At 35.9% G+C, this 15841-nt stretch overlaps 1 protein-coding gene across 1 annotated transcript; it reads left to right on the forward strand.

Annotated features, from left to right (window-relative positions):
• Positions 1-2309: 2309 nt before the first annotated feature.
• Positions 2310-14533, forward strand: LOC116287446 (uncharacterized). The gene is made up of 2 exons (XM_089037455.1): positions 2310-2371; positions 6748-14533. The coding sequence occupies exon 2, from the start codon at positions 6802-6804 to the stop codon at positions 9682-9684; it is 2883 nt and encodes a 960-aa protein (XP_088893581.1). The 5' UTR covers positions 2310-2371; positions 6748-6801; the 3' UTR covers positions 9685-14533.
• The last annotated feature ends 1308 nt before the right edge of the window (positions 14534-15841 follow it).

The raw sequence follows: 15841 nt of genomic DNA on the forward strand, positions 1-15841 counted from the left end.
CATTTCGCCAGAGGAAACCTTCAAAAGTCTAATCATAATATGTTCTAGTACTTCTACACAAGTGTATACACCATCCCCCCTCCCTCCTCATTGGTCACAATTTACATTCTTATGCTGTTATATTCACCTAAAGGTGAACATAACACACACACACACGCTCGTTTTGTCGATGTGTGCCGCTTGCAGAGTTAAATAAAATTAAAACATTTCTCTCTTCATTATTTATTAAATTCACTTGTGTTTAAAATCATTATTACACTTAACAAATAATCCTCCAATCACATCTCCGTATTTCATTCACGACTGCAAACAAATTTATTGTTATGGCACTATAGTGGTCTTTTTATTTAAATAAATATTTGTTCAATATAATAAAAAACCTATAGGATTCCTCCTCGTCCATTATGGCAGATATTTAAGTCCCGACTTCAATATTCTGTCATGTAGAGGGTTTGCACGTGACGTCACAGCGGCCATTATGGTGAACCAAAACAATGCATTTTCTATCCTCCGGGAATTGAACTCTATTTTTATGCTAATACTGTATAGAAAGTTTATATTGTTTATGGCAGCCTTCTCACGTGAGTGGAAACGCTCTATATGTAAGTAAACTCATTTTTCCGAGACATCAAATGCATCGTCTATCGACCAATCCTTACCGTCCTTATCAAACTCAGAATTTGCGCTGCAATATTTATTATGAGCAAAATGCTTTATACTTTTATTTTAGCGAAGCGAATTTTGAGACAGTTATGCATAATTGTGCATAATTAAATTGGTTGCGCAGACGTTTCAAAGTTCTTAGAATTATGATGTAAGCCATAAATAAACGATCATCCTCGGCCACCCCATCCCTTCCACCCCCCTTCCGCCTCGTGTTCGGGGTAGCGAATAACCGTCTATTTATGGCTTACATTTTTATTTATTTATTTATTTATTTAACAATTTAATGGCAATAAAAGAAAACGAAGAGAAAAGAAAGAGCCATATGGATAATCCGTAAAGGAGTCCTAGACCCCATATAGAAACAGATCACCAGGCAATAATAATAATAGATAATTCTAAGAACTTTGAAACGACTGCGCAACCAATTTATGCACAATTATGCATAACTGTCCATTGAGTCAGAAATGTCGCTTCGCTAAAAAGGTAAGATTCATCCCTATTCTATGACCTAGAAATAAGATTTCATGAGTAAGAGTATGAATTACAGCGAATTCGAAAATCGTTGCATTGCGACCCACAGTTTCAAAACTTTTATTGGATTTTTGTCTTTTCCGAGCGGTCAATCATTTTGGGTTTATGCGAATGAGTCTACGAATACGATCGCTCAGCTTCGGCCATCAACGCATGTTTTTTTCGAAAATCTAAAATGATGCATGATAAGAAATAAATCTAAAATGAATTTGTGATATTCCAAGGAATTGCGATGGAGAGTTGTTTTTAAGTCTTCTTTGATTAAAGCCGTTCTTGTTGCTCATCCTTATTGTTTCAAGACGTGTTCGTGTTGGTGGGTAAATAGTTATGCGTCTTTAATCAAACAATCACTTCTCTAAGTATCTAATTACAACTGCGTAAGCTAGTATTGTAACACTTATCACTAAACTCAGAATGTTGTGCAACAATATTATTTATCATGAGTATTATTTATCATTTGTACTGTTCTCAGAATGGACAACGTAAATATGTTGAGTAGTTTTACTTACAAATTTTCGACAGTAACTTGTGGTTTTTATGGTGGCCCACAAGACCAAAACAAAATTCAATTGGACGGGGAAACAAAATAAAATCTCGCAGAACACAACAATTATTGTGAAATTTCAATACCAATTTGAATTACTGGTTCGTTTGTGATATTATGAAGTATATTTTGGAGGCAAGAAAATGATTAACAGCATTTTTGAAAGTTTTAGAAGTAGAGTCTGCTAGCGAATTTCGAACAATTTTATTCTAGCTTCAGACGCAAAACTAGTTCGTCAGTTTAACTAAATTTTTCATATGTTATATTTAAATAATGCTTGATTCTAACAGTGTATTTTATTTTAGGATTTTCGAAGTGTTTAGCCTTTTACGGCCGAATTGAAAATCAAACAAAACTGATTTTAGTTTTTGGCTTTTTTCTCCTCATCCTCAGGTATTTTTTTTCTGAATTCTTTTTTGAAATTTCTGAAGAGTAAAAACAGAGAACAAAATAAACTATAAATGGGGCGGATTAGTACCAATATTGTATTTGGAGAGGGGGGGACTGAGGATGATCGTTTATTTATGGCTTACATCATAATTCTAAGAACTTTGAAACGACTGCGCAACCAATTTATGCACAATTATGCATAACTGTCTATTGAGTCAGAAATGTCGCTTCGCTAAAAAGGTAAAATTCATCCCTATTCTATGACCTAGAAATAAGATTTCATGATATAAGAGTATGAATTACAGCGAATTCGAAAATCGTTGCATTGCGACCCACAGTTTCAAAACTTTTATTGGATTTTTGTCTTTTCCGAGCCGTCAATCATTTTAGGTTTATGCAAATGAGTCTACGAATGCGATCGCTCAGCTTCGGCCATCAACGCATGTTTTTTTCGAAAATCTAAAATGATGCATGATAAGAAATAAATCTAAAATGAATTTGTGATATTCCAAGGAATTGCGATGGAGAGTTGTTTTTAAGTCTTCTTTGATTAAAGCCGTTCTTGTTGCTCATCCTTATTGTTTCAAGACGTGTTCGTGTTGGTGGGTAAATAGTTATGCGTCTTTAATCAAACAATCACTTCTCTAAGTATCTAATTACAACTGCGTAAGCTAATATTGTAACACTTATCACTAAACTCAGAATGTTGTGCAACAATATTATTTATCATGAGTATTATTTATCATTTGTACTGTTCTCAGAATGGACAACGTAAATATGTTGAGTAGTTTTACTTACAAATTTTCGACAGTAACTTGTGGTTTTTATGGTGGCCCACAAATGCAAAACATGGCTGGTTGAAATAATCCAAAGAGTTAGAATTAATCGATAATCGATAGCTGTAGAGCCCAGTCTCCAGTCGTCGATCCCGTTGCTCCGCGCTAGGTTCCATTCCATTAAGACTTTTTTTGCTTCCAGAAACATTGTCGTGTTCTGTGAGATTTCATTATGTTCCACTTCTGTTTTGTGTTCTGTAAGATTTTACTTTGTTCCCCAAAACGTTGTTGTGTTTTGCAAAACGACGTTGTGTTCTGCGAGATTTTATTTTGTTTCCAGTCCAATTGAATTTGTTTTGCCCTTGTGGGCCACCGTAAAAACCTGTTCAAAAATCCTGTTCAATCATTTTCTTGCCTCCAAAATATACTTCATAATATCACAAATGAACCAGTAATTCAAATTGGTATTGAAATTTCACAATAATTGTTGTGTTCTGCGAGATTTTGTTTCCCCGTCCAATTGAATTTTGTTTTGGTCTTGTGGGCCACCGTAAAAACCACAGGTTACTGTCAAAAGTAAAACTACTCAACATATTTACCCCGTCCATTCTGCATAAATTGGTTGCGCAGACATCATAATTCTAAGAACTTTGAAACGTCTGCGCAACCAATTTATGCACAATTATGCATATAACTGTCTATTGAGTCAGAAATGTCGCTTCGCTAAAATGTAAGACAGAGATTTGGGAAATCAAGGGCAGGAAAAAAGTTATGACTCTGCTTTATAATTCGACCCAAAATTTGAAAAATCGCGCTGTTGAAACATTACCATTGAATGGTATCGTTTTCCTAGTATTGCAGATGAACCTTTGGAAAAATCAGCATCAACTTTTAAAAACGTGATAAATAAAGAAATATTTACTAATAAAATATGAGATTTCAAGTTTTTTTCTTTAAGCTCCCTACATTAATGGCTAGAACGTATCTAGATTGTAGTGAAATTTCTATAACTTGTCCTGTCCAAGCTTCGGAGAAAATGTTTTTTAAAGTAAAGTATATCATATATCCCTTCAAAAATATTGGGATACTACTGAAATATTTAGGGTCAAATATTTAGGATTTTAAGGTGAATTCGAAATGTTATTTTTGAGTCTATTTCAGACTAACATTGTTTTTTTAAAGATTTTGTCCTCCTGCTTGCTTAAAATTGATAGATCTTCGTGAAACAGATTCGTACTAAATATATAGCATTCTGTCTGCCGAGTTTGGAGACAATCTATCGAGACAATGTTTTGTAATGCTTTTTTTTTCGACCCTTTTTGCTGTAGCCTCCTTCGCAGCCGTTCTTAGGGCCGTCACGCAACGGAGGGAAACGTTGCGTAATGACCCTAAGAACGGCTGCAAAGGAGGATATTCTTGCTGCCACCTACTTGCACTTGACAGAAGTTTAATTTATACATTTATCGTATACATGGCAAAATTACTCGATGCTGATTGTCGCATCGCGACTCGGGCAATTTCAAAACTTTGAAAACACTCATGAAATTAATCCTTAATTTTACTCGGCCCCATACGATTACCTATACAAAACCTTTAGTCCTGAATAGCATGTTTTCGCACTTACATGATGTTGCACTGAAACGCCAGTGCAAACATGTGAAACACCAGTGCAAGAATGCGAAACACCAGTGCAAGAATGTGAAACACCAGTGCAAGAATGTGAAACACCAGAGCAAACATGTGAAACACCAGTGCAAGAATGTGAAACACCAGTGCAAGAATGTGAAACACCAGTGCAAGAATGTGAAACACCAGTGCAAGAATGTGAAACACCAGTGCAAGAATGTGAAACACCAGTGCAAGAATGTGAAACACCAGTGCAAGAATGTGAAACACCAGTGCAAGAATGTGAAACACTTTTCAGTGATTGGTTGAAAAGACAAAAGAAATTCAAAATAGCCAATCAGATCACAGCAGTTGTCATAGCAACAGAACAGCCTTCCCTCTCTGGAAATTCTCAGAAAATTCAAGATGGCGGATTTTCATCTTAAAAATGGATTCAAAAATGCTAAAAAAGTCAAGCTTCATCACTTGAAAACCAGCACAAAGGGTTGAGAATGGCAAAAGGAGGACTCGCTGCTTGTTATTTGAGAATTAAGAAGGAAAGAAAACATCAGTTAGGCCATTTTACAGCTGTTCAAGGTCACTTGACGCGAAAATTGAAGCGAGAGACGTTGAAACTTCATGTTGAAACTTCAAGGGCTTTCGTCTACTTTATCCGTAAAGAGGTACATAATACTTCTTTATAAAGAAAGCAGCTTATTCAACTTTCCTTTGAGTGTTTAGGAGATATGTAAAACGCCCCCTCCCCCAAGGGCCCAGGACAGCCCGACGTCGCCCTTGGCGCATAACCGCTATTTGTATACTACTTTAATTTGTCCTTTTGTAATAATTTACTCGCATCTCATTTTCTTTCATTTACTTAAATCGATAATCCAGCCAGACAAACCAGCATTCATTTCGGTCAGTAATAACATGATTACCTCGGAGTTCATTGTCTTTGGAGGGATGTTTAAGGACTAACATCCCTCCTTCATGAATGACACGAGGGAAACTTAGAAACTAAATATCCCTCATGTTATTCATGAGATATTGTCCCTCATAACGCAATCATCGGAACACCGAGTCTAAAAAGACCCGGTTCGAAATCAGATGCATGGTTGATGACCATGTATGCCATCCTGATAAGTGCTATATGCAATGTGGGATAGAGAAAGAGGTCTTTGAGTCAGAGTCTAAAGGCTAGCTAAGATCTATAATTGCAAACAGAAATTTGACTAAAAGATGAGTGCAATATATATATTTTTCCATTTTAGCATAAGTAGACATTTCTCATGTTGATTGCGCATGTGCGCAAATGTATTTTTAATGTTGTTGTTTTAACATTGCTTTATCTCTTTACTTATTTATAACATTGATATTGACTGTTACATTGTGTAGCGTTGCCCCGTGTAGAATTCCTCCTACATCTATATTTGTTTCACTTGCTTCATACTCTTCGTGTCGATAATTACTGCCGTCCTTCTTTTTTACTTCAACCACAAAATCTACTGAACCAGTAGTCCATTTCCTCGATTGTGATGTTTTCTAGCATCGGCACACTCGGAAATCTTACGTTTTCTGGCTCAAAATCTTCGAACGCTATGCTTCTCTCTTTGGCACAATGCTTATAGACATTGGTACTCCAAAGTGTGTGCCTTTTGGTACTTATGGGGACTGTCTTCACCCTTGCTTCCTCCACTTTTTCTTGGGATACGAAAGAAAAACGCCTTTGAGCCATCTTTGCGAGCTTAAATTCGAATGAATATCATGCAGTGCATATGCAAACGACTGAATGAATTTCGAATTATGAATGTGTGTGCAATTGCTTTGTGTCATTTAAAAAGAGGCAAATTCCCAAGCGGCATTGGTTAAATCAGCAGCTTTGTAATACTCTGTAATTTATGCATTTAACTATATCTAACACATTTTTCTAGTTGTCTAGTTTTATTCCTCGGAAATCATGTTATTACGAAGTAATTACATGACTTTTTTTGGGATATTAGTCATTAAATGTCCCCTCGGCCTCGGGAGGTTTAGTAAAAGTCCCTCGGCCTGCGGCCTCGGGCCTTCTACAAAACCTTCCTCGGCTTCGGGGATATTTAATGACTAATATCCCTCAAGTCATGTAATTACTTATAAATAATCTTCTTTCTTCTCGACTAATCCTCTTAAAACCTCCTCTTAATATCTTAAAAGATCCTCTTAACCGATCTCTGATTCATCCTTTTTTCCTTTCAGAAAACGAGAACTTTCTGACAATTAAGTCCAGTGAAGTAAAACGATTCTTTCAAAATGAACGACGAGAAGATTTGTTCATTGGTTCGTACTTGCATTTCCTACGGACATCTTGGATACTTGAATTTAGACAATCAAGAGTTAATCTGCCTTTACAACGAATGCCTAGCCATATCCGACCACTTTGGGGACATCTTCAGTGGTGTTCAGTTATGCATGCTTCTTGGTGAGTTGAAAGGAAAAAATTGTTTTGAAGAGTCTTCAAAATATCTAAACAAGATGTTGAAAGTTTCAGAACGAAACGGTAACGAAGAAGAGCTAGCAAATGCGTATTTATTGATGGCAAAGAGATCATCCGAATCTTTATGTGAATACGAAAAAGCCACTGAGTGTTGTAATGAAGCCATTAAGATCTCAAAAAATCTTGGTATAATTGCGATTGAGGGACATGCATGCGGGATCCTTGGAGGCATTTATAGCAAATTGGGCAAACGCTCCGAACTGGAGGAATGTTCAAAAAACTGCATAAGAATCGGCAAAGAAACAAGCAACGAGAATTTAAAAGCCGTTGGCTACTTGTACTTAGGAACCGCCTATACTGGCCTGGGTAGATCGATAGAAGCCATTTCATCTATCCAAGAAAGTATCAAAATTGCTTTACAAATGGATTATAAGGAGATTTTAAGAGTAGCCTATGCCAACCTCGCAATTGCTTATCAGAGCTTAAGTAATTTTACCCAGGCCAAGAAATATTTTGAAATGGGCTTAAAATATGTAAAAGAAAATTTTACTGGTGACAGAGAGGTAGAAATTATTTCTTGCCAGTCCAAGGGAATTGTTTGCCGTTTGTCATTGAAATATCAAGAGGCCGTAAATCATTATCAAAAAGGCTTAAGCTTGTCCTTGGACATAGGAGCCAAACATATTGCAGCGTATTTTTATAAAAATTTGGGAGAAGTCTACTGGTTACAATGCAAATACCATGATTCCAAAATATATTTTGAAAAAAGTATCGAAGTCTTCAAAGACATTGGAAACGGATCTGAAGAAGGGGAAATATATCTGCTTCTTGCAAGAGTGTATTTCTCTGTTGGAAAGTGCCAAGAGTTTCTTGAATACATTCAAAAAAGCTTGACGATCGCCTTTGAAAAGAATAATAAAAGGGCTCAAATGCACTGCTATAGAGCCTTCGGAATCGTTCATCAACAGTTAAATAAATATGAAGAAGCACAGTCTTACCATGTGAAGCACCTATTGTGCACTTTTGCAATTGGTGACAAGGTAGAAGGAGGAAAAGCTATTTGCAACATTGGGGTTGTTTTGCTAGAATCAGGCAAAACTGAAGCGGCTATCCAATGTTTCCAAGAGAGCCTAAAGATTGCCATATCATTGAAAGACAAGGAAGGAGAAGCAGCGTCCTATACTCAGTTAGGAAAGGCATACTTTTGTATGAAGAGGTATGACGAAGCCATTAACTATTTAGAAATAAGTCTGGATTTTGCAAAGAATATTGATGAGAAAAATCTTGGAGGATGTGCTGGCTTCGAACTCGGATTGGTATACTACAGTCTAAGCATGAAGTTTCATGAGGAAGGTGATGAAGAAAAAAGTAAAGATGCAAAAACAAAGGCGGAAGAAAACTTAAAGAAGGCTTTGCAGTGTTGGGAATGGGAACTGAATCATTTAAGGGATCTAAATGATTTCAAGATATCCATTGTCGATACATTCATCGCAACCTACAAGCTTCTTACGAAAGTGCTAATTGAACGTGGAAAAACGGAAGAGGCCTTGCTGATAAGCGATCGCGGGCGAGCGCGTTCATTAGGAGATATTCTGGCTTCAAAGTATGGTATCACAGAAGCAAGATACCCTAGCCAAACACCATTTGAAAGCACTGATCTAGAAAGTGTTTTATCGAGTAATCAATTCTGCATTCTCTTCTTTGCAATAGGACATAAACACTCGCAAATCCATGCTTGGGCGTTAACACATAAGAAGCCCATAGTTTACGTTAACATTGACAGCCAAGCATTGACTACAATCGAAGGACTGCAGCTGGGAGAAAGAAGTCGCGAAAACCGATCATTATTCAGTTTGCTGATTACCCCTGTGATTCAACACCTCCAACACGAAGAGATCGTCATCATTCCTGATGGACCTTTGTACAGGGTGCCATTTGCAGCTTTGAAAGATCCAATTACAGAAAAATTCCTATCTGAAACAAAGCGTATTCGTTTCTCGCCGTCACTAGCGACTTTGAAAGGTTTAAGAGAATGTACTGTTGACTTCCACAGTAAAACAGGCGCGTTCATAGTTGGAGACCCAGATGTTGGAGACGTAGTTCTAAGGAGGGGAAAGACTTTACTCACTCGTCTTCCATCTGCAAAGCGCGAGGCCAAATATATTGGAGAACAATTGGGTGCCGAGCCATTAATTGCAGCGCTAGCGACAAAGGAAATGGTTAAACGAAAGTTGAAAGAGGGTGTTGCTGTCATTCATATTGCAGCACATGGAGACTCCGAACATGGACACATAGTCCTTGCCCCATCACCAAGAACAGATGCAACAGGTATCCCAGGCGAACAAGACTACATGTTAACAATGCAGGAGGTACAAGAGATTGGTGTTACAGCACAACTTGTTGTCCTAAGCTGCTGTTACAGTGGTCGTGGGGACATCAGGGCAGAGGGAGTGGTTGGAATGAGTCGAGCCTTTCTTGCTGCAGGAGCTCGTGCTGTTGTGGCGTCGTTGTGGGACATTAACGACGAAGCTACATTAGATTTCATGAAAAGCTTTTACGCGTCTCTAAGGATGGGAAAAAGTGCAAGTAAAAGCCTACAAATTGCCATGGATGACATAAGAAGAGAAGAAAATTTTGAAGACCCAATGTACTGGGCTCCTTTCTTTCTTATTGGTGATGATGTCACCATCAGTGTATGAGAAATTAGAGAGAACCAAGATTACAGTGAACCAAAGTACTGGACTCCTTTCTTTCTTATTGGTGATGATGTCACCATCAGTATATGAGAAATGAAAGAGAACCAAGATTACAGTGAACCAAAGTACTGGACCCCTTTCTTTCTTATTGGTGATGATGTCACCATCAGTGTATGAGAAATGAGAGAGAACCAAGATTACAGTGAACCAAAGTACTGGACTCCTTTCTTTCTTATTGGTGATGATGTCACGATCAGTGTATGAGAAATGAGAGAGAACCAAGATTACAGTGAACCAAAGTACTGGACTCCTTTCTTTCTTATTGGTGATGATGTCACCATCAGTGTATGAGAAATTAGAGAGAACCAAGATTACAGTGAACCAAAGTACTGGACCCCTTTCTTTCTTATTGGTGATGATGTCACCATCAGTATATGAGAAATGAGAGAGAACCAAGATTACAGTGAACCAAAGTACTGGACTCCTTTCTTTCTCATTGGTGATGATGTCACCATCAGTGTATGAGAAATGAGAGAGAACCAAGATTACAGTGAACCAAAGTACTGGACTCCTTTCTTTCTTATTGGTGGTGATGTCACCACCAGTGTATGAGAAATGAGAGAGAACCAAGATTACAGTGAACCAAAGTACTGGACTCCTTTCTTTCTTATTGGTGATGATGTCACCATCAGTATATGAGAAATGAGAGAGAACCAAGATTACAGTGAACCAAAGTACTGGACTCCTTTCTTTCTTATTGGTGATGATGTCACCATCAGTATATGAGAAATGAGAGAGAACCAAGATTACAGTGAACCAAAGTACTGGACTCCTTTCTTTCTTATTGGTGATGATGTCACCATCAGTATATGAGAAATGAGAGAGAACCAAGATTACAGTGAACCAAAGTACTGGACTCCTTTCTTTCTTATTGGTGGTGATGTCACCATCAGTGTATGAGAAATGAGAGAGAACCAAGATTACAGTGAACCAAAGTACTGGACTCCTTTCTTTCTTATTGGTGATGATGTCACCATCAGTATATGAGAAATGAGAGAGAACCAAGATTACAGTGAACCAAAGTACTGGACTCCTTTCTTTCTTATTGGTGATGATGTCACCATCAGTGTATGAGAAATGAGAGAGAACCAAGATTACAGTGAACCAAAGTACTGGACCCCTTTCTTTCTTATTGGTGATGATGTCACGATCAGTGTATGAGAAATGAGAGAGAACCAAGATTACAGTGAACCAAAGTAGTGGACTCCATATTAGTGATGGTGTCAACATCAGTGTATATGTTAGAGACAACGTTTGAACTTCGTTGTGCTTTAATTATTGTTGTAAGGACGGGGATAATTCGTAAATGAAGCGGGATTCCCTCGAGTGGGAAAGGTAAAGTGCTTTCTTAGAGCACGTATTCGGTGCGGTATGCCGTAACATTGATATTGCTTATCGTAGAAATGTCCTATGATGCCTTGCTTAATTATATGATTTGTTTAGTAGTTATAGATTGTACTGTATATCATTAAATATTCATAGGCTTGGCAACCAATAAGGTTTTTATTTGGGTCACATGGATCTGTCTTGAAACCAGTTTAAACACTAGTTAAGGCATTGATGATTGTAATGAGAATAAAAATGTATATATACCTACTTGCAAGAACGTTGTCATACGATATTAGAACATTAGTAATTTAGTGAGAAAGGAATACATTAAAAGACAAAAGAAGAAGTTCATCTTTAGTGATCTTCTTTTGTTTTTAATATAATTCCTATCCCACTAAATCACTAGTGTTCTATTTTCGTATGTCAACATTCTTGCAAGTAGGTGTATATTTTAGTGCAATTTTTGCAAAGATTAAACAAGCTTCATATAATACTTATATATGTAATAAGTACGTCAAGCTAAACTACACAGTTTGCTATCCAAATCAAGAGATCAAGAAAAAGAGATATTTCAATAAGGAAAAATATACAGACTGAGTAATGACGAGGACAATAAAATAAGGTACGATAATATTAGTATATTAATTACATTCTCAGTATATGAAATAAAATTATCAAACGTATGGGATAACATATAGCCCATGGATTTGATCTATTTTGGGTCATTTTCACACCTTTTATATAAATATGCAAAATATAACAAGGATGCAAAATAGCTAAGTTTTAGGCAAAAAGCATGGACTATAGCCCATGGTTTTGATCGATTTTGGGTCATTTTCACACCTTTTAATTAAATATGCAAAATATAACAAGGATGCAAAATAGGTCATTTTTAGGCTAAAAGCATGGACTATAGCCCATGGATTTGATCGATTTTAGGTCCTTTTCACACCTTTTAATTAAATATGCAAAATATAACAAGGATGCAAAATAGGTGGTTTTTGGCCATTTCTAGGCAAAAAGCATGGACTATAGCCCATGGCTTTGATCGACTTTGGGTCATTTTCACACCTTTTGAAAAAATATGAATTATTTATGAAACTTGAAAAATGGGTGTTTTTCGGCAAAAAGCATGGACTATAGCCCATGGCTTTGATCGATTTTGGGTCATTTTCACACCTTTTAATTAAGTATGCAAAATATAACAAGGATGCAAAATATGTGGTTTTTGGCCATTTTTAGGTAAAAAGCATAAACTATAGCCCATGGATTTGATCGATTTTGGGTCATTTTCACACCTTTTAATTAAATATGCAAAATATAACAAGGATGCAAAATAGGTCATTTTTAGGGTAAAAGCATGGACTATAGCCCATGGCTTTGATCGACTTTGGGTCATTTTCACACCTTTTGAAAAAATATGAATTATTTATGAAACTTGAAAAATGGGTGTTTTTCGGCAAAAAGCATGGACTATAGCCCATGGCTTTGATCAATTTTGGGTCATTTTCACACCTTTTAATTAAGTATGCAAAATATAACAAGGATGCAAAATAGGTGGTTTTTGGCCATTTTTAGGCAAAAAGCATGGACTATACCCCTTGGATTTGATCGATTTTGGGTCATTTTCACACCTTTTAATTAAATATGCAAAATATAACAAGGATGCAAAATAGGTCATTTTTAGGCTAAAAGCATGGACTATAGCCCATGGATTTGATCGATTTTGGGTCATTTTCACACCTTTTAATTAAATATGCAAAATATAACAAGGATGCAAAATAGGTGGTTATTGTCCATTTTTAGACAAAAAGCATGGACTATAGCCCTTGGATTTGATCGATTTTAGCTCATTTTCACAACTTTTAATTAAATATGCGAAATATAACAAGGATGCAAAATAGGTGGTTTTTGGTCATTTTTAGGGAAAAAGCATGGACTATAGCCCATGGATTTGATCGGTTTTGGGTCATTTTCACACCTTTTAATTAAATATGCAAAATATAACATGGATGCAAAATAGGTCATTTTTAGCCTAAAAGCATGGACTATAGCTCATGGATTTGATCGATTTTGGGTCATTTTCACACCTTTTGAAAAAATATGAATTATTTATGAAACTTGAAAAAGGGGTGTTTTTCGGCAAAAAGCATGGACTATACCCCTTGGATTTGATCGATTTTGGGTCATTTTCATACCTTTTAATTAAGTATGCAAAATATAACATGGATGCAAAATAGGTTATTTTTAGTCTAAAAGCATGAACTATAGCCCATGGATTTGATCGATTTTGGGTCATTTTCACACCTTTTAATTAAATATGCCAAATATAACAAGGATGCAAAATAGGTGGTTATTGTCCATTTTTAAGCAAAAAGCATGGACTATAGCCCATGGCTTTGATCGACTTTGGGTCATTTTCACACCTTTTGAAAAAATATGAATTATTTATGAAACTTGAAAAATGGGTGTTTTTCGGCAAAAAGCATGGACTATACCCCTTGGATTTGATCGATTTTGGGTCATTTTCATACCTTTTAATTAAGTATGCAAAATATAACATGGATGCAAAATAGGTCATTTTTAGGCTAAAAGCATGGACTATAGCCCATGGATTTGATCGATTTTGGGTCATTTTCACACCTTTTAATTAAGTATGCAAAATATAACATGGATGCAAAATAGGTTATTTTTAGTCTAAAAGCATGAACTATAGCCCATGGATTTGATCGATTTTGGGTCATTTTCACACCTTTTAATTAAATATGCAAAATATAACAAGGATGCAAAATAGGTGGTTATTGTCCATTTTTAAGCAAAAAGCATGGACTATAGCCCATGGCTTTGATCGACTTTGGGTCATTTTCACACCTTTTGAAAAAATATGAATTATTTATGAAACTTGAAAAATGGGTGTTTTTCGGCGAAAAGCATGGACTATAGCCTATGGATTTGATCGATTTTGGGTCATTTTCACACCTTTTAATTAAATATGCAAAATATAACAAGGATGCAAAATAGGTCATTTTTAGGCTAAAAGCATGGACTATAGCCCATGGCTTTGATCGACTTTGGGTCATTTTCACACCTTTTGAAAAAATATGAATTATTTATGAAACTTGAAAAATGGGTGTTTTTCGGCAAAAAGCATGGACTATAGCCCATGGCTTTGATCAATTTTGGGTCATTTTCACACCTTTTAATTAAGTATGCAAAATATAACAAGGATGCAAAATAGGTGGTTTTTGGCCATTTTTAGGCAAAAAGCATGGACTATACCCCTTGGATTTGATCGATTTTGGGTCATTTTCACACCTTTTAATTAAATATGCAAAATATAACAAGGATGCAAAATAGGTCATTTTTAGGCTAAAAGCATGGACTATAGCCCATGGATTTGATCGATTTTAGCTCATTTTCACACCTTTTAATTAAATATGCAAAATATAACAAGGATGCAAAATAGGTGGTTTTTGTCCATTTTTAGGCAAAAAGCATGGACTATAGCCCATGGCTTTGATCGATTTTGGGTCATTTTCATACATTTTAATTAAGTATGCAAAATATAACATGGATGCAAAATAGCTCGTTTTTGGCTATTTTTAGGCAAAAAGCATGGACTATAGTCCATGGATTTGATCGATTTTGGGTCATTTTCACACCTTTTAATTAAATATGCAAAATTTAACAAGGATGCAAAATAGCTCGTTTTTGGCTATTTTTAGGGAAAAAGGATGGACTATAGCCCATGGATTTGATCGATTTGGGTCATTTTCACACCTTTTAATTGAATATGCAAAATAAAACAAGGATGGAAAATATGTAGTTTTTGGCCATTTTTAGGCAAAAAGCATGGACTATAGCCCATGGAGTTGATCGATTTTGGGTCATTTTCACACCTTTTAATTAAATATGCAAAATATAACATGTATGCAAAATAGCTCGTTTTTGGCCATTTTTAGGCAAAAAGCATAGACTATAGCCTATGGATTTGATCGATTTTAGCTCATTTTCACACCTTTTAATTAAATATGCAAAATATAACAAGGATGCAAAATAGGTCATTTTTAGCCCAAAAGCATGGACTATAGCCCATGGATTTGATCGATTTTAGCTCATTTTCACACCTTTTAATTAAATATGCAAAATATAACAAGGATGCAAATAGGTGGTTTTTGTCCATTTTTAGGCAAAAAGCATGGACTATAGCCCATGGCTTTGATCGATTTTGGGTCATTTTCATACATTTTAATTAAGTATGCAAAATATAACATGGATGCAAAATAACTCGTTTTTGGCTATTTTTAGGCAAAAAGCATGGACTATAGCCCATGGATTTGATCGATTTTGGGTCAGTTTTACACCTTTTAATTAAATATGCAAAATATAACATGTATGCAAAATAGCTCGTTTTTGGCCATTTTTAGGCAAAAAGCATAGACTATAGCCTATGGCTTTGAACGATTTTGGGTCATTTTCACACCTTTTAATTAAGTATTCAAAATATAACATTAATGCAAAATAGGTAGTTTTTGGCTATTTTTAGGCAAAAAGCATGGACTATAGCCCATGGCTTTGATCGATTTTGGGTCATTTTCACACCTTTTAATTAAATATGCAAAATATAACATGGATGGAAAATAGGTGGTTTTTGGCCATTTTTAGGCAAAAAGCATGGACTATAGCCTGTGGTGTATTTGTGTTTTATTATGTACGATCGTCATATATAATTACAAGTCAATCAATGCAAATCTAACATTTCCTCCCATCT

Source organism: Actinia tenebrosa, unplaced genomic scaffold (genome assembly GCF_029948245.1).
Source record: "Actinia tenebrosa isolate PJP-AT-01 unplaced genomic scaffold, QUT_ActTen_1.0 PGA_scaffold5__44_contigs__length_20552954, whole genome shotgun sequence".
NCBI classification, from domain to species: domain Eukaryota; kingdom Metazoa; phylum Cnidaria; class Anthozoa; order Actiniaria; family Actiniidae; genus Actinia; species Actinia tenebrosa.